Raw genomic sequence first — 18,790 nt, forward strand, 5'->3', positions numbered from 1 at the left:
CCCCACTTTCGGAAGTACGTGAGCACACTGGGGAAAGTACAGAAGAGGTTAACCGGAATGGTTACAGGGACGGGAAACTTCAGTGACGCGGGCAGATGGGGGAGAAGTTGGGACTGTTCTCCTCGGACAGCAAAAGGCTGAGAGGAGATCTGAGAGAAGTTTTCAAAATCATGAGAAGTCCCTGGTCGGGGAGAAACTGCTCCCGCTTGGAAAAGTATCCTTAAGGGGAGGGCATGGAACCGCAGTGACTTGCAAAAGAAGCAAATGCGTTCTGTGAAAAAAAAAAGACTTTTCAGAGGAAAACGCCTTGCACACAATGCAGGTAAACACAAGATACCTGGTTCCCCCAGCTAAAACGATCACTCACCTCAGAACCTCAGCTTCTCTGTTTACCAAACTCACAACAACAACACATGGACTGAAACTGAGCACAGCAAGCAAAGTAAAAGATATCAGAATGCAGGTAAAAGAATCAGAAATCATTTTGGAGAAGATCAATGTCCCACAGAAGTTACGTCTTGAAGGACTGAGACAACGCGTTCGTGAGATTAAATGTCCAAGGTCAAACAGTTTGCTTGCAGTAATTAGCAGGTCACCGAACACACAACGCTGGGAAAAAAAAACGTTCACTCCCTCCTGAAGGCACTGGCCCTAACTTTTTCTGGGATATAGTGGGTTATCTGTGGGCAGGTACCACAACGCCACACCCACATTTCAATGCCAGTCCCTCGGTGAGAAACTGCAGAGGGGCAGGCTATCGCAGATTCTGAGTTTAACTGTGGGCTCGAGAAACCACTGTCTAATTGGGTCTGTGAGCACCAAAGGCTCCCTGTTACTCAGGATGCTCAATTCAGGCCAGCAGTAAGAGGATGATGCCTTTAATACAGAGCTGTAGGAGTTTTCTCCCCCTCTCGCGGCGAGAGAGCAGACAGTGCCTCGATTTAACGTCTGATCTGACAGACTGCACCTCCAGCAGCGCAGCACTACTCCAGCGCTGCTCCACGGAGTCAGCTCAAATTCGAGTCAACGCAGTGAATCAGAAGGGGATGTGTCAGACACCAAGGAGTGAAATTCTTACCTCATTCACCCCGACTCCACGGCTCAGAGAGCAAACACCCCCGAAGAACGCCATGCTGCTCATGCTGCTTTTAAATGTGGTGCCCCTGGTCAACACACAAGAGAAACATAAGTCCGGTACCACAGGAATGAGCACAACATGAATCCAGAATAGAGGAGGAGCCGGACAGAACATAATTCAATTCTAATCCTGTCATTCCCGCTGTTGTGTGGCGTTTGCAGGACATAATGCCTAACCGCGCTGTTATAATGGACACATACTTCCACTAACTGGTCACCTAGAATTACAGAATCCCTACAGTGCGGATGTAGGCCTTTTGGGACCATCGAATCCACATCTGACCTCCGAACAACATCCCACCCAGACACCCACCCCCATCCCTGTAACCCTGCATTTCCTACAGCCAATCCAGCTACCCTGCACATTTTTGGACTGTGGGAGAAAACAGAGCAAGCCCACACAGACACGGGGAGAATGCGCCAACTCCACACAGACAGTCACCCACAGGGTGGAATCGAACCTGGGTCCCTGGCGTTCTAAGGCAGCTACGCTAACCACTGAGCCGCCGTGCCGCCCACAACAGCAGCACATGGGTTAGAACGGGGTAGATTCCTAATCAGAGTTGAAAAGTGAGGTACTGGAAAAGCACAGCAGGTCAGGCACCATCCGAGAAGCAGGAGACTTGGCGTTTCTGGCATCAGCCCTTCCTCGGGAATGATTCCTAATCAGCTGAGAGACGGGAAGGAATCTGGAGCCTCCACCATCACTGTTCACAGCTCCAGGTCACAACGTGCAGGCAGAAGTGCAGGTCACCATAGCAACCCGGACTTCCTGGATGGTCCAGTTGGTGCCACTAGCACGGGGTTCAATGCCAATCTGCCTAAGGTGGATACAGGAATGCCCTTTCCCTGTCCCCCCCCAGTGAAGGTCACCTACCTTCGAGCAGAGAGCCAAAGAAGACGTTTTTTTTAACCAGGGAGGGATATCTCCAAAGCAGGGAAACAGGATTTTTTTTCTTTCTTTTTGAAACACCCACTGGGAGCAGGCAGACAATGGCCTCAGCCTAACACCTCAACTGGAAGAAGGCACCCCCAACAACGGAGCCCTCCCTCAGAACGCCACCGGAGGGGCAGCCCTGCCGAGGGTCATGACCTCAACCCGGAATGACCCCCCCAAGCTCTGAGCCGAGGCTAAAACTCCAGGGCAGCGCTGTCGGGAGTGCTAGACTGTCAGCTCAGCCAAAGGTTTATAAAATGATGAGGGGCATGGATAGGATAAATAGGCCAAGTCTCTTCCCTGGGGTCGGGGAGTCCAGAACTAGAGGGCATAGGTTTAGAGTGAGAGGGGAAAGATATAGAAGAGACCTAAGGGGCAACTGTTTCACGCAGAGGGTGGTGTGTGTGTGGAATGGGCTGCCAGAGGATGTGGTGGAGGCTGGTACAATTGTAACATTTAAGAGGCATTTGGATGGGTATATGAATAGGAAGGGTTTAGAGGGATATGGGCCAGGTGCTGGCAGGTGGGACTAGATTGGGTTGGGATATCTGGTCAACATGGACGGGTTGGACCGAAGGGTCTGTTTCCACGCTGCGCATCTCTATGATTCTATAAGTGTTAAACCACAAGACAAATTCACGGTGTTCACGGTGCCACGGCATGGCTGCAGCAGTTGGTACTTTGGCACAGGGCAACGAATGCTGATCTGAGATTCACGGATGTTTCATGAGGTTTTACACGCGTGACCTTAAGAGCATGGACAGTTAACAGCCCAGTTAAATTAAAAGCGCACGAGCAGACTGGGAATTAACGCTGTGAAAGTTCGAAGGTTGCTTGAAAGTGAGGAAAGCTAACTTCTGTCTTCTGACGATTGTGAGGTATTGCATTTCTGTTGAAAACAATGCCTTCCCTAATGGTCAGTGAGGGAGTGCATGGTGGCAGAATTTACTTTTCTTCAAACCAAAACTTCAGCCCCCCAATACTGCACTTCCCTCATGACCACTGGGCCAAGGGGCTGGTCAACTGCCTTCCTGAACCTCTGCACTCCTTTCCGGGCTGGACATAGCCTCGGTCCACTTCGGGAGCTCCAAGGTTTTGACCCAGCGTCAGTGATAATGTATTTCCACTTCAGGATGGAGAGTGGCTTGGAGGAGACCTCGCAGGTTCCTATGCATCTGTCGGCCTTGCCATTCCAAGTGTTAGAGGTCACTGTTGGAAGAAACAGCTAACGGATATTTGTAACATTGGTTCCTTTTGCCTTCGGTTCTGGAAGAGGGGCAGCACGGTGGCTCGGTGGTCAGCACTTTTGCCTCACGGTGCCAGGGACACGAGTTCGATTCCCACCTTGGGTGGCTGTCTGTGTGGAGTTTACACATTCTCCCTGTGTCTGTGTGGGCCCCTCCGATTGCCTCTCACAATCCAAAAACGTGTGTACTTGGTGGATTGGCCACGCTAAATTGTCCATTGTGTTCAGGAATGTGGAGGTTTGGTGGATTACTGTGGAATATGCAAGGATAGGGTAGTGGGATGGTTCTGGGGGTTTGGTTGGGGAGTGGGGGGGTGCCCCTCGGAGGGTCAGTACAGACTTGATGGGCCAAATGGCCTGCATCCACACTGTAGACATTCTACCTGTCCTCCTCGTTGACCCCTCACTGAATCCCTAACTCGTGACATATCCTGCTTGTCCCAGTGGAACGGGATCACTGGCAGCTCATTGCGTTCCAATCCCTCTGGGGCCAGTCCACTCTCCCTCAAGCTCTGCAAATCTCTGCCGGCCGGCCCCTCCAAAAACTCTGCGTTGACCCCATTTCTCGCACGTCCCTCTTCCCTCTAGCCCATGTCAGGGAGGTGTGCTTTCTGAATGCTGCTACGCACCCCCCAGTCCAATTCACTTTCTCACCCCACCCCCTCATTGGGGAGGGGGGGGTGCTCCTCAAAGTGACTTGACCGCTTTGCCCAAATGTTTGACCTGCAGCGCCACCCCGTGGCCTATGGGTGATGACCCGCCACCACAGCCAATGCTTTACTCACGAGAGCAGCTGGACGGAGTCGGCCTGCTCCCTGATGAACTGTTGTCGGTACTTGGAGAAGCTGCGCAGGGTCTGCATCTGGTCCTGACCCACATCGATCCTGTCCTTGTCCGACCATGTTTCCACGGCGACCAGGACCACCCTGGTGTTCAGCTGCTCCTTGAAGATCTGCGGGGCAGGAGGACAGGAGTGGGCCAACCGGGTAAACACACACACACACACATCTGCAGGAGGCATGCATGAGGTAAGAAACTCCGCTAAAACAGCTTCCTTTCCCTTCTTAAAGCAGCTTCAAATATTATAGGCTTACCCCCTTCCCACCGGGCCTTGTGAGACCTGATGAGGCCTACATTACTCCATCATCATAGGTATCCAACGACAAAACTCACAGGGAACGTTAAACCGGCAGGAGTCTGGGCACCTAACACCCAAAAAGGTCTTTTTGAAGAACGGGAACGTTGAAAGGAAGAGGAGGGGCCACTCAGCCCATCATGGCAGAAGTGGGTACTGTAGATGCTGGAGATGAGAGTCAAGATTAGAGTGGTGCTGGAAAAGCACAGCAGGTCAGGCAGCATCCGAGGAGCAGGAGAATCAATGTTATGGGTATAAGCCCTTCATCAGGAATGAAATCCTGATCAGGATTCCTGATGAGGGTTTTTGCCCGAAACGTTGACTTTCCTGCTCCTCGGATGCTGACTGGCCTGCTGTGCTTTTCCAGCACCACTCTAATCTAGACCCCATTTAGCCCATCATGCCAATTCAACATGGCCACGTCTGATCCTCCACCTCTACACCATTCTCCCACTCTCTCCTCATGTCCCTTCACTCCTGTGACTTGTAGAACACCAAAACGGATTTAGTGACTTGGCCTCCGCTGGCTCACCAACCTCTGAGGGAAGACATTTATCATCATCTCCATCCCAAACGGTCTACTGCCTGATGCTGCACAGACAAGGCCCCAGCTTAATGTCGAGACTACAAACAGTGCTTCTGGTCGTACAGCTCTCCCCTCGCACTGCTGGACTGGTAGCAGCAGCAAAGATTGTGAACTCAGGTCTCTGGAGTGGGGTTTGAACCCACAATCTTTGAAGTCATAGACCGGAGGGCGGGGGAGGCGGCGGGGGGGCGGGGGGGGTTGTAGGGTGCCCACCACTCTGACCTCCGGGTCATGGTTGCACCTCTTTTGTCAAGCTCTCCGCGGGGTCTCACAATCACGTACCTTTACAGAATCGTGGCACTCCTACGGGATGCGCCCCATGCTGTGCCAGTTGGGAATATCGGCTTCAAGACACTACATTCCGCAGCAGGACTGAGACTTTCACCGAATGTTTTGCCGAATGTTGGACAGAGTACAGGGAACTGACCCAAACCAAATGGGTTTAGTCCAGCATGCAATTACATAGAAGTGGCCACAAGAGGGTGCGCTTACACACCGCTGTCCTGAGTGAACATGTCAGACAAGGTTCAAAATTCAACACAGCTTCCATTTTTCATTTATTTACCAATATTATAACTGTCCCAGCCTCCACCACTTCCTCTGGCAGCTCATTCCATACATGTACCACCCTCTGCGTGAAAAAGCTGTCCCTTAGGTCCATTTTAAATCTTTCCCCTCTCACGTTAAACCTGTGCCCTCTGGTTCTGGACTCCCCTAACCCAGGGAAAAGGCCATATCTATTTATCCTATCCACGCCCCTCACGATGTTGTAAACCTCTATAAGGTCACCCCTCAGCCTCTGATGTTCCAGGGAAAACAGCCCCTGCCTGTTCAGCCTCTCCCGATAGTTCAAACCTCCCCCCCCCCCCCCCCCCTTATCCCTGTCTCTCTTTTGCCCGTGAATCCAGACAGACCTGGATGTTTAATTAGCAATGTAGCTGCTTTGATCCTGAGTTGCACCGGTGCCCATTGTCTGAGCTGTACAGCACAGGCCTCGAGCCTGACACTGTGAGCAGAGAACATGGGCATCGCTAACAAGGCCGCCAGCTCCTCACATCAATGGATCTCCGCTCAGCAAATTAACGTCCCTCAGCTCTTCAAAGGCTACAAACACTTCCAGGCCGCATAAGAGAAGCGACGACTCCTTACAGGATGCTACAGCAGATCCTGAGGAATGGTCCTACTCTTGTTCCTCATCTCCTCCGCCCTGTGTCTCACTTGCCAGCCTGGCCCAGCAGATGGCAGGAAGAGGGGAATCCCCAAATGATTGTTGTCTTCACCGGCTCCACCTCTCGAACCTGTCCTCACCAGGGGCGTCAGCGGGAGTGACCCAGTGCAGGCAGAGTCCCGTCTCCACTGAGCCCACCTTCCGTGGTTTTGTGGGGAGCCAGCTGGCCGATAACGCCGGACAGGACGGATTCGGAACAGACCCAGCAGCTCAGACCCACTTTCCCATGAGGCCATTTCCGGGGGTGGCCCACGGAACAGGATTCAACCCCGACCTGCATCATCACAGCCTGATACATCTGCCCGACCCCCACCACCATCGAGGGCGGTCTGGAGCAGCAGCAGGAATACCAGCCCGGGGAAATTTGGTGTACTGGCAGGAGGCAGAGGGGGATGGTTGAAGGGCTTTTTTCTTCCGTGACTGAGATCCTATGTCCAATCAGTATCACAGGGTTCAGTGCTGGGTTTCTTGCTGTTTGAAGTGTATATTAATGATCCAGATGTGAATGTAGGAAGTATGATCAGTAAGTTCACGGATGACATAAAACTCGGTGGCAGGATACAGGACAATATGGTCAGGTGGGCTAAACAGAGGTGAATGGATTTAATCTGAAAAGGGTGAGGTGGTGCTTTTTGAGAGTACTAACGAGGCAAGGGAGTAAACATTGGTGGGACCCCAGGAAGCACAGAGGATCAGAGGGAGATTGGTGTGCACACCCACAGATCCTTGAAGACAGCAAGACACATAGATAAGGAATATGGGAAAAGTGGCTTTATAAGTCAAGGTGCTGAATGTAAGAGCAAGGAGCTGTGTATAAGGTTAGGTAGGCCTCACCTTTCAAGTATGTACAGGCCATGCCAATACTCATCAGCCAATTACAACAAACCTTGCAAAGTGTGAGAGTGGCAGACACATTTCCCAAATCAAAACGGTGTCTTCAAGTGGAAAAGGTGCCAAAGGAGGAACTGAGGGACCGTCTCACCAACACACACCCCCTCCCACAAAGAGCTAGTGCCCGTGGAAGGCAATACCGAGGTGGGACTCACAGGGTAATGCCAGGTCCTATGGGGCACTGCCAGCAGCTCTCTCCTGATTAAACATCACCGCTCAACCGAGCAGAGAGAGAGAAAGCAGCACTGCGCACGCCAGCGCTTGCTTGTCGGTGTTTGTACTTACAAAGTCCAGGAGGTTGACCACCGACTTGGCGAAGTTGTTGGTGTGAGGCCGGGAGGACCGGTGTCTCTTGTACTGCGAGAGAGAAAAAGGCAAGGCACCGTCAGACTCCCACCGGGACCCGAGTTACACAGTTCCAAACCTTTACCACCCTTTTTGTATAAAAAAGGGATTCCTACCATCTCTGCTGGACAGACTACGCTCCAATGTTTGAGATTGAATCGGAAGAAATTTCTATTCATCCAGCACTGGAAGTCAGGGCATTGTTTGACTTAGAACGAACGTCAAGATGGTGATGGTCATTTTGGTGGAAGTGGCTGGGTCGGGGAGGTTTTTGCTGAAGTGATGGTTTACCTGTTGGTTGACAATTCACTGTTCCCACCTTCTAGACCTCTCCAGGTGGTATGTTCCCTCCCTAACAAAATGATACATCGCCTCCCCAGGTAGCTGACAGGGAGGGAGCGTGGGAATTGTTGTTGTAGTTTTGTCAATGCAAATTGTGATCCCCCCCACCACCACCACCGTGCGGCGCTCCATATTGAACCAACTGCTCTTTTCTGATGTACGTTAAGTACCCGGACTTGGGTGCAGAGGACCGGAAGCAGTGAAGGGGGCAGCAGCAGCTTGCAGGAAGGCACAGTGGGAAACTGAGCAGAAACACGTCAGGCAGTGGCAAAAGATGGCGCACACTCACAGGAGCGGCAATATGAGCACTTCAGGTTGCGATTTAAGAAAAATAGGAACGTAAACAGATACAAGCAAATACGTTCGCCAACAATCGAACGGGGCAAGCTGAGATGACTGTTGAGGAGGCACGTGCAATCCTGGAGCACAAAAGGAAAGAGTTTTTTTTTATTTTAAACTCCAAAAATCACTGGTGAGGAGGCCTCAGTTGGCCTCTAACGGCCACTTTTGAACACTGCGCTTTGTAAAAGTGCGCCAAGGTTTTACAGAGGGTGTGCCGAGGATATTTACTAGAATGGTTTCAGGAATGAGAGATTTTAAAGGGGATTGTTCCCCTCTGAGCACCGAGGATTTGGTTTGAGATTTGGTAGAGGCTGGCCAAAAAAAAGACCTCTTTTGACCAGTCAGTTCATGGGATATGAGGGGCACTGGCCAGAGCAGTATTTACCAGGGTCCTTAAGTAACCGCGGCGAGCTGCCTTCTGAAAGCAGCGCGGTCCTTGGGGTAGAGGGGCAATCGTGGTGATGTTAGGGAAGGAGTTCCAGAATTTGGCACAGCAGTAGTGAAGGGATGAGGAAGGAGGGGTCTGTGCGCGGCGAGGTGTGGGGGTCGTGTCAAGGGGTGAGGATCCCTAGGGCCCTGATTTCTTGGGGGGGGGGGGGTTGTTAAAAGAACCAGAAGCCTCCAACGGGGTCATCTTGTCCTTACACAGCAGGACAAGTACTCAAAAGGGAAAACAAAATGACAGAGGAAGCTGCAGGAAAAGTGGGTCAAAGTGGCTAGCTCCTTCATAGGTGTCCCCTGATCACTGTCTGGGAATGAGTACGGCTGGAATCTAAGGGAGAGGATGTGATGGTTTAACCCTGGCCTGAGTCAGTGGTCTTAAAATTCAGGAACAGGTCTGAATTGAAGTAGACTTGGGTATTATAACCCAAAATATTGCGGGTGGAATTTGATCTGAAATAAAAAAAATGTGCATGCCAGCATTACTGCTCAATAATCAGATTGAGAAGTTTCCGACTTTAATCCCTAACTGCTGTCTTGTGTTCTATGGGTACAGTCTGCCCTCTGGTGATGGAACAGGGGAAGTGTCAGATATTAGACGTAAAGAAAATAAGCTTGTTTCTTCCCTCTGTAATTATGAATCAGAGCTACAGTCTACACAGTTGTAGTGGATTCCTGAGATGTGGTCATTGATATCACAAAGGATTAACATGACAAACATTGTCGCTTTTGACATTTTGAGTCCTCAACAATGACCCCTCACCTGCCGTTCCCATCAGAGATACCGTATATACTCATGCATAGGTCGGTCCCATGTATAGGGTGACCCTTTGTTTTGGCCAAAAGATCTTGCATTTTCCCTATTTCTCGAGTATAAGTCGACCCTACTATATCGCATTATAAACTTCTTACAAAGGAAACTGCATGTTCCCAATAACCCACTTAAACAAAATAACATTCATTCATTCATATTGGTAATTCTACTCAATTCTCTTTGATTACTATATTGCATCACTATTCATTCATTCATAATTCTACTCACCACACTTGGTTTACTACAGCACGTTTAGATTCATTCATTCACTCAGACCGGTACTAAGTCTATTGGTACTTAGCGTACTTTGTTCACCATATATCTAGAAGTTAATATTGTTAAAAAGTTCATTATTTTAATTGTGCCATTATACCTGAATAAAAGTGAGAAGTATTGGCTACATACAGGGATATCTTTAACTCTGACAAATTTGTTCATGTTGTTGGGGTTCATCGCATAACGAGAGTAACTGGGAGGGGAACAGAAGAATTTGGTGGGAAAGTTCATGACACTTACACATCCAGAATTTAGTGAAAGTTTCGTTTTCAGTGTGCCGTTATACCAGGCCATGGCCATGTTGAACAGTGTGATTTTGCAAGATTTCAATTAACCTTTGACCTGTTAAATTTTTGTACCGGTCTCTTGCTTTTATCCAGTAATTATCTTTACTGTAATTCATTGAGGTTTTCTTCTTTACCCGGGATTAGTTATGCAATCAAATCGGGTTTTGCGAATAATACGGTATTTCAAACTGCAGCATGAATTTCAGCCCCTCAAAATTTGCGCCTGTGTATTAGCCATCCCTTTAGATTGAACCTTTAAAATTAATCTTAGGAATGCGACCTCTACACAAGTATATACGGTAATTAATTCGCTAAAACTTAACACAATAAATTAATTATTAGGTGCTTTGTAATAAACGGGTAATCAAAGGATCATTTCAGAAGCTCTAGCGTGAGGGCGAACCTCACTAGACATGAACAATGTCAGTAGACAGTAGCTGTGATTTTCTGTTCTGCACTCACCAGGATTGGAGCCCTGTGTGTCACATTACTCTTGTGCCTTAGCTCCTTGTGCATATCTTCCATTGCCTCCAGAATCGACTACCCCAAAGTTCCCAGCCTCCATCCTCCAGACCACTATCTACACCTCTGCTGGCTGTGACCTAAGGTGCACCAGTCCCACCTTCTCCCCTCTCAGCCTTCTAACCTCAAGGGTATACAAGCCCAGTCGCTCCAGTCTTTCAGCGTAAGGTCGTCCCGCCATTCCAGGAATTGATCTCGTGAACCTACGCTGCACTCCCTCAATAGCCAGAGTGGTCAGATGCATGGCAGATACAGTTTAATGTGGATAAATGTCTGGTTATCCACTTTGGTGGCAAGAACAGGAAGGCCGATTACTACCTAAATGGAATCAATTTAGGTAAAGGGGCAGTACAAAGAGATCTGGGTGTTCTTGTACACCAGTCAATGAAGGCAAGCATGCAGGTACAGCAGGTAGTGAAGAAGGCTAATAGCATGCTGGCCTTCATAACAAGAGGGATTGAGTATAGAAGCAAAGAGGTTCTTCTGCAGCTGTACAGGGCCCTGGTGAGACCACACCTGGAGTATTGTGTGCAGTTCTAGTCTCCAAATTTGAGGAAAGACATTCTGGCTATTGAGGGAGTGCAGCGTAGGTTCACGAGGTCAATTCCTGGAATGGCGGGACTACCTTACACTGAAAGACTGGAGCGACTGGGCTTGTATACCCTTGAGTTTAGAAGACTGAGAGGGGATCTGATTGAGACATATAAGATTATTAAAGGATTGGACACTCTGGAGGCAGGAAACATGTTTCCGCTGATGGGTGAGTGCCGAACCAGAGAACACAGCTTAAAAATATGGGGTAGACCATTTAGGACAGAGATGAGGGGAAACTTCTTCACCCAAAGAGTGGTGGCTGTGTGGAATGCTCTGCCCCAGAGGGCAGTGGAGGCCCAGTCTCTGGATTCATTTAAGAAAGAGTTGGATAGAGCTCTCAAGGATAGTGGAATCAAGGGTTATGGAGATAAGGCAGGAACAGGATACTGATTAAGGATGATCAGCCATGATCATATTGAATGGTGGTGCAGGCTCGAAGGGCAGAATGGCCTACTCCTGCACCTATTGTCTATTGTCTATTGTTCTCGCTGACCAATGCTGTCGACCGGCCCCTCAAATTTAAAATTCTCATTCTTTTGCTCGAATCCCTCAAATACCCACAAACCACTCTGTCCTCAGATTCACCTGTAGCCCTACTCCCTCTAAGAACATGGCACCTCCTCCAACTCAAGCCACTTGGACTTCCCAGGACCAACCTTCAGCCGTGCCTTGAGCTCTGCAGAGACTAGGTTCTGCCCTCGCTCCTCGGAAGCTGCCTGACCTGCTGTGCTTTGTCCAGCACCGGACTTCAAGGACTCTGCACACTCCCCACTCTCACTCACATTCCCAGACCTGGCAACCTCGCTCCCCTCCTTGAAACGACTGCTCAAACCCAATGTGGCCATCCGGTCCCCCCTCCCGATATGTATCCCGCTGCAGGAACACCCTGGGAAATACAACGGGCTATTATTGTAACAACAAGGGTAGTGCATCATGTGAGGTGTGTATGTGATTGCAAACTGAATACAAGGTGTGTGTCTGTAAGTGCAAACCGACTGAAATATTTCCAGCTCCCTACCATCTTGTGGTCATTTACAATCATCAGTTCCAGGTACTTCATTTCAGAGAAGACACTTCTGCGGTGGACCTGAAGAGACAGAATGTGATTAGTTCGCCCTACAATGGATGTGGAGTATTGATAACCAAGCTCCCGAGACAATGCCGACTCTCCCGTAGCCTGGGGAACAGTCTACCAGGTGAACTGTACATAGTTAACAGGGATCTTTCCACCTTCAACTCTCCCCAAACTGGCTATTACACAGCCCCCAGACATTAGAGGCAGCACCCAATGCTTCAGCCTTGGTCAATGATCAGTTAACTGGTCAGAATGCCTGCCCAGCTACCCCCATGTTGGTGTGACACCTGTCACTGGACATCATCTCACCCTAGTAACACATTGTTTGATTCCTTGGTCTGTCTGTTTTCCCCGCAAGAACATCTGTGCTGCTCACCTCCAGCTCTCAGTGTGGTAGCAACTGCCACATTCAAAACACTCTCTGAGTAGAGTCATAGAGATGTACAGTATGGAAACAGACCCTTCGGTCCAACACGTCCAACGCAATCTAGTCCCACCTGCCAGCACCCGGCCCATATCCCTCCAAACCCTTCCTATTCATATACCCATCCAGATGCCTTATAAATGTAGCAATTGTACCAGCCTCCACCACATCCTCTGGCAGCTCATTCCATACATGTACCACCCTCTGCGTGAAAAAGTTGCCCCTTAGGTCCTTTTTAAATCTTTCGCCTCTTACCCTAAACCTATGCCCTCTAATTCTGGACTCCCCCTCCCCAGGGAAAAGACCTTATCTATTTATCCTATCCATGCCCCTCATGATTTTGTAAACCTCTATAAGATCATCCCTCAGCCTCTGACACTCCAGGGAAAACAGCCCCAGCCTGTTCAGCCTCTCCCTGTAGCTCAAACTCTCCAACCCTCGCAACATCCTTGTAAATCTTTTCTGAACCCTTTCAAGTTTCACAACATCTTTCCTATAGCAGGGAGACCAGAATTGCACACAATATTCCAACAGTGACCGAACCAATGTCCTGTACAGCCGCAACATGACCTCCCAACTCTTGTACTCAATACTCTGACCAATAAAGGAAAGCATACCAAACGCCTTCTTCACTATCCTATCTACCTGCGACCCCACTTTCAAGGAGCTATGAATCTGCACTCCAAGGTCTCTTTGTTCAGCAACACTCCCTAGGACCTTACCATTAAGTGTATAAGTCTGCCCTGATTTGCCTTTCAAAACTACAGCACCTCACATTTATCTAAATTAAACTCCATCTGCCACTTCTCAGCCCATAGGCCCATCTGATCAAGATCCCGTTGTCATCTGGAGCAACCTTCTTCGCTGTCCACTACCCCTCCAATTTTGGTGTCATCTGCAAACTTACTAACTGTATCTCTTATGCTCACATCCAAATTATTTATATAAATGATGAAAAGCAGTGGACCCAGTACTGATCCTTGTGGCACTCCACTGGTCACAGGCCTCCAGTCTGAAAAACAACCCTCCACCACCACCCCTCTGGCTTCTACCTTCGAGCTCCCTCTGTCTTCTATCCAAATGGCTTGTTCTCCCTGTATTCCATGAGATCTAACCTTACTAACTAGTCTACCATGAGGAACCTTATCAAACACCTTACTCAAGTCCATATAGATCACGTCCACCGCTCTGCCCTCATCTGAATTTCTTATTGCATTCACCAGTAACTATCTTAGATTTAAGGTGTTGTCCTCAAAGGTCTCTCTTTTACCTTTCTGTAGAAGTGCCGCCTTGTTAGTTTTATTTTTATGATTTAATTCCGCATTTAAAGATCCGTGATTCTGTAATCCCAGAGCACTCTGGTCCTCTAATCCACTTCGACTCCAGGTCTTGGCTTTAAGCTTCAAAAGGAACTGAAGACCAGCTGGCAGTAAGGTGAGGGATTATTAATTGTTGACCAAGTGTACGTTTAAACACATTTCGATGCCTTTGCGATATAGTACCTCCTGTTCTTCACATACGACCCAAGTCCCTTGCCTGAGATTTACATGCGAGTATCCCAGAGATATGTTGCCGGGTGCGGAAGAGACAGGCTGGATAGGCTGGGACCTTTTTCACTGAAGTGTAGGAGGTGGAGAGGTGACCTTATAAAGATTTACAAAATGATGAGGGACATAGACAGGAGGATTGGTAAGTGTTTATCCCCTAGGATGGGGCTTTTCAAGACTAGGGGAGCCAACATTGTTAAGATGAGGGGAGAGGGCTTTAAAATAAGACATGGGGTGGGGGCAACTTTTCTGACATAGAGGATGGCTTACGTATGGAATGAACTTCCTGAGGAAGTGGTGGATGTGGGCACAGTTACCCAACGTTTAAAAGACACTTTGTTAAGTACATGAAAAGGAAAGGTTTGGGGAGATATGGGCCAAGCACAGGCAGGCAGGACTAGTTTAGGTTCTGACTATGGTCGGCATGGACTGGTTGGACCCAAGGGTCTGTTTCTGTGCTGTATGACTCTATGACAATGAAAATTTCACAGCATTTAGCCCCAGCCCACATCAGTGCTTGAGAAATCACCCCAAGGGAAGCCCAGCATCATTGGTCTTTGGCCAATACAATTTGCTCCATGTGATATCTTTATCCTGCAGAGGAGTTGTTCACACAGAGGGTGGTACGTGTATGGAATGAGCTGTCAGAGGAAGAGGTGGAGGCTGGTACAATTACAACATTTAAGAGGCATCTGGATGGGTATATGAATAGGAAGGGTACAGAGGGATGTGGGCCAAATGCTGGCAAATGGGACTAGATTGGGTTGGGATATCTGGTCGGCGTGGACATGTCAGACTGAAGGGCCTATTTCTGTGCTGTACTTGTCTATGACTCTATGCTCAAGGGCATTTAGTGTCACACAAGAGTCTAGCCAACAGTGCCTGTACCCCGAGGAAGAATTGTTTCAAAATCATGAAACAGCTGAAGCCATTGGATACTGCAAAAACTATAGGCCTTGATAATGTCCCAACAATAACGCTGAAGGCTTAACAGTCATAGAGTCATACAACATGGCAACAGACCCTTGGGTCCAACCAGTTCCATGCTAACCATAATCCCAAACTAAACTAGTCCCACCTGCCTAATCCTGACCCATATTCCTCCAAACCTTTCTTAATCATGTAATTATCCAAATGCCTTTTAAATGTTATAACTATACCTGCACCCACCACTTCCTCTGGCAGACCATTCCACACAAGAACCACTCTCTGTAAAGTAGTTCCCCTCACGTCCTTTTTAAATCTTTCGCCTCTCACCTTAAAAACATGTCCCCTAGTTTTTCAACTCCTCCACCCTAGGGTAAAGGCCCTTGTTCTTTCCCCTTATCCATGTCCCTCATGACTTTGTAAATCTCTCTACCGTTCAATCACCTACGCTCCAGAGAAAAAAAAGTCCCAGCTTTTCCAGTCCACTTTTATACCTTAGACCCTCCATTCCTGGCAAAATCCTGGTAAATCTTTTCTGAACTCTCTGTAGTGTAATTATATCCTTCCTGTAACAGGGCTACCAGAACTGCACACAGCATTCCTGTGCAACCTCAACATAACGTCCCAACTCCTAAACTCGAAAGGTCTGAACAATGAAGACCTCTAAGAGGCGTGCTCAATGCCTCTTAACCACCTTGTCTACATATGATGAAAACGTCAAAGATTTATGTACCGAAACCCCAAGGTCTCTCTGTTCCACAACCCTACACAAGGCCTAGCCATTAATTGTATAAGTCCTGCTCTTGTTTGTTTTACCAAAATGCAATACCTCACAAAACCTCCAAATAAAACTCCATCGGCCAGTCGCTCAGCCTTTGTGCTCCAGAAATGGCCATGCCCCTAACTGTTCCAGTGCTCTCAGCAAAGTAATGGAATAGGTCGTCATCAATAGCGTTACCAAACAACACGAACGCCCAGTTTGGGTCGCAGCACAGCTCAGTTGAGTCTTGGCCCAAACCTGGAGCTCGAGAGACAAGGTGAGAGGGGCTGCCCTCGACAGTGAGCCAGTGTCTGACCCAGTGTGGCATCAAGGAGCTCCATTTGAACTGAAGGTCTACAGGGAATCAGAGCAAAAGGTGAGGGAGCTGGGCCAGTGTCCCAACAACATGAGGTAATGACTCCCAACACAGCCTCAGGACACAGGGAACTGTATCATGCCCCCTCAACCCCCCCCCCCCCCCCGCCACCCCCAGGCGGATGTGACAGGGTGGAGGTTTCTGAATGTGGGGACATTACCCCGTTGAAGGGCTTATGCCCGAAATGTTGATTCTCCTGCTCCTCGGATGCTGCCTGACCTGCTGTGCACTGACACCCTCATCCGCCTGGCTGAACTGGTCCTCACCCTTAACAACTTCCCCTTCCAATCCTCCCACTTCCTCCAGACCAAAGGGGTAGCCATGGGCACCCGCATGGGCCCCAGCTATGCCTGTCTCTTTGTCAGTTACGTGGAACAATCCCTCTTCCACAGATAGACCGGCACCAGCCCCCACCTTTCCCTCCGTTACATAGGTGACTGTAATGGCGCCACCTCGTCCTCCCACGAGGAGGTTGAACAATTCATCTACTTCACTAACATCTTTCACCCCGACCTCAAATTCACCTGGACCATCTCGGACCCCTCCCTCCCCTTCCTCCCTCCCCTCTCCATCTCCAACTCCTGCGACCAACTCAACACGGACATCTACTACAAACCCACGGACTCCCACAGCTATCTGGCCTACACCTCCTCCCACCCTGCCTCCTGTAAAAATAACATTGATTCCTAATGAGGGGCTTATGCCCGAAACATCAATTCCCCTGCTCCTCGGATGCTGCCTGACCTGCTGTGCTTTTCCAGCACCACACTCTTGACCAAGGTAGCCGCGTTCCTCAAGCAGGACCTGAAAATCCAGACCCTACACCGTCTCCTGTATGTCTCAGCCAGCTCCCTGTCTCCTGACTTGGCCTGTTCTGACCTTAGCCATGAGGACACATAGCTTTTTTTTAGGAACGATGATGCTGGCTGTGATACGAATGTTGGCCAGGGCATGATGTGCACCCTCCAGCTCTCCTTAAAATAGACGGGGACCAGTTAAATGACCAATCACACCACTGCGGCCAGACTGATCGATGAGGAGGGGGGGGGGTTAAACTTACTGCTCTCCTCCTTCTGCGTACTTGGAGCCAGGGTAGATCCGTCAGCAAAGACCAAGGTGTGTTTGCCTTTCTTCGGTACCCTGTGAGAGATAAAAGACATTGGCACTCGCTACGCCTCAGCCAGCTTACTCACACTGGGAGGGTTAATCACGGTTCGCGTCATTCCAAGGAAGGGGTAGGTCTCACACCAAACGCTTAGAGGTTGCGGGAAAAGGGAGGCCGGTGAAGTCATTTCAGAGTTTTAGAGTCAGCACGGCCAAAGATACTCCACACCCCACCCACCCCCCCCCCCCCCGCCCCCCTCTCCGCCTCCCCCTCCAGGAGACTGGCCGCACATCAGGGACCACAGTTGGCTGAACGCAGAGAACTTGGTGTGCCGGGGAGACTGCAGAGGAAGGGAGGGGGAGAAGCTTCAAGGAAGAGGTGGACTGCCCGGGTGTGTAAGGAAGTGGGTGGTGCAGCGATGAGTTGGACAAAGGAAAGTGAGTGGATGTGGTCTATGTGGATTTCCAGAAGGCAGCTGACAAGGTGCCGCCCAAGAGACTACTAAATATAAGCCCACTGGGCAAGGTAGTGGCATGGGTAGAGGATCGGCAGACTGGCAGAAGACAGAGAGTGGGGATAAAGGGGTCTTTTTCAGGATGACAGCTGGTGACTTGTGGAGTTGGGATCATAATTATTCACGTTATCCCTGAATGACCTGGACGAAGGAACTGAGGGCATTGATGCTTAGTTTGCAGATGACACAAAGATCGGTGGAGGGACGTGTAGTGTTGAGGAAGGCTGCAGAAGGACTTGTGCACACTGGGAGAGTGGGCAAAGAAGTGGCAGATAATGGGGAAAATGTGAGGTTATGCACGTGTTTCGTAAGAAGAATAGAGGCATGGACTACTTTATGAACAGGGAGAGGCTTTGGAAATCTGGAGCACAAAGGGACTTGGAAGTCTGAGCTCAGGATTCTCTTAAGGTTAGCATGCAGGTTCAGTTGAAACCAATGACTATCAAAGGGAACAGTCCTTGCAGAAGGCAGAGAAGGGTGGGGAGGGGAAATTGTTTTTGGTGTTGGGGTCTAGTTGGAGTTGGCGGAAATGTTTTAAGGATGATGTGTCGGATGCGGAGACAGGTGGGGTGGTAGATGAGGATAAGAGGGACAGTCATTTTTCTTTTCGAAAACATAACGGAAACGATGATCTTACAACAAAATACTGACATGACCTGAAAGGGTAGCTCCTGCAGGAATATGTGGGAAGAGTGGACAGACAGGGTTGTGCTTTCAAACAGCTGGCACAGGCATGAACAGGCTGAATGGCCTTCTTCCGGGCGAACTCAGACTGCTCACACTGCCATAGTTAACTCAGCCCCAACCTCTCGCCACACCCCCACCCAAACCTTCACCGGTCACCCTCCGGGGTGCGGGGGGGGGGAACGGGCCTACCACACTAAGTGCACAAGGCCACACTGAGGGGATTTAAAGTCACCAGACACACCCACTTGCCCT

General features: G+C 49.4%; 1 protein-coding gene across 6 annotated transcripts in view; it reads right to left on the reverse strand.

The window, feature by feature from the left end:
* The window catches only part of LOC140481903 (disintegrin and metalloproteinase domain-containing protein 23-like), a 321,721-nt gene that overhangs the window by 228,843 nt on the left and 74,088 nt on the right, over nucleotides 1-18,790 (reverse strand). For all 6 annotated transcript variants that reach the window (XM_072578562.1, XM_072578561.1, XM_072578566.1 and 3 more), the window contains exons 8-12: nucleotides 17,293-17,372; nucleotides 12,142-12,210; nucleotides 7,446-7,517; nucleotides 4,106-4,272; nucleotides 1,079-1,163 (exon numbers count right to left, since the gene is read on the reverse strand). In XM_072578562.1, coding sequence (XP_072434663.1) covers nucleotides 1,079-1,163; nucleotides 4,106-4,272; nucleotides 7,446-7,517; nucleotides 12,142-12,210; nucleotides 17,293-17,372 — 473 coding nt within the window. The remainder of the gene's footprint in view (nucleotides 1-1,078; nucleotides 1,164-4,105; nucleotides 4,273-7,445; nucleotides 7,518-12,141; nucleotides 12,211-17,292; nucleotides 17,373-18,790) is intronic.

This window comes from Chiloscyllium punctatum, chromosome 10, assembly GCF_047496795.1.
Source record: "Chiloscyllium punctatum isolate Juve2018m chromosome 10, sChiPun1.3, whole genome shotgun sequence".
Lineage (NCBI taxonomy): Eukaryota > Metazoa > Chordata > Chondrichthyes > Orectolobiformes > Hemiscylliidae > Chiloscyllium > Chiloscyllium punctatum.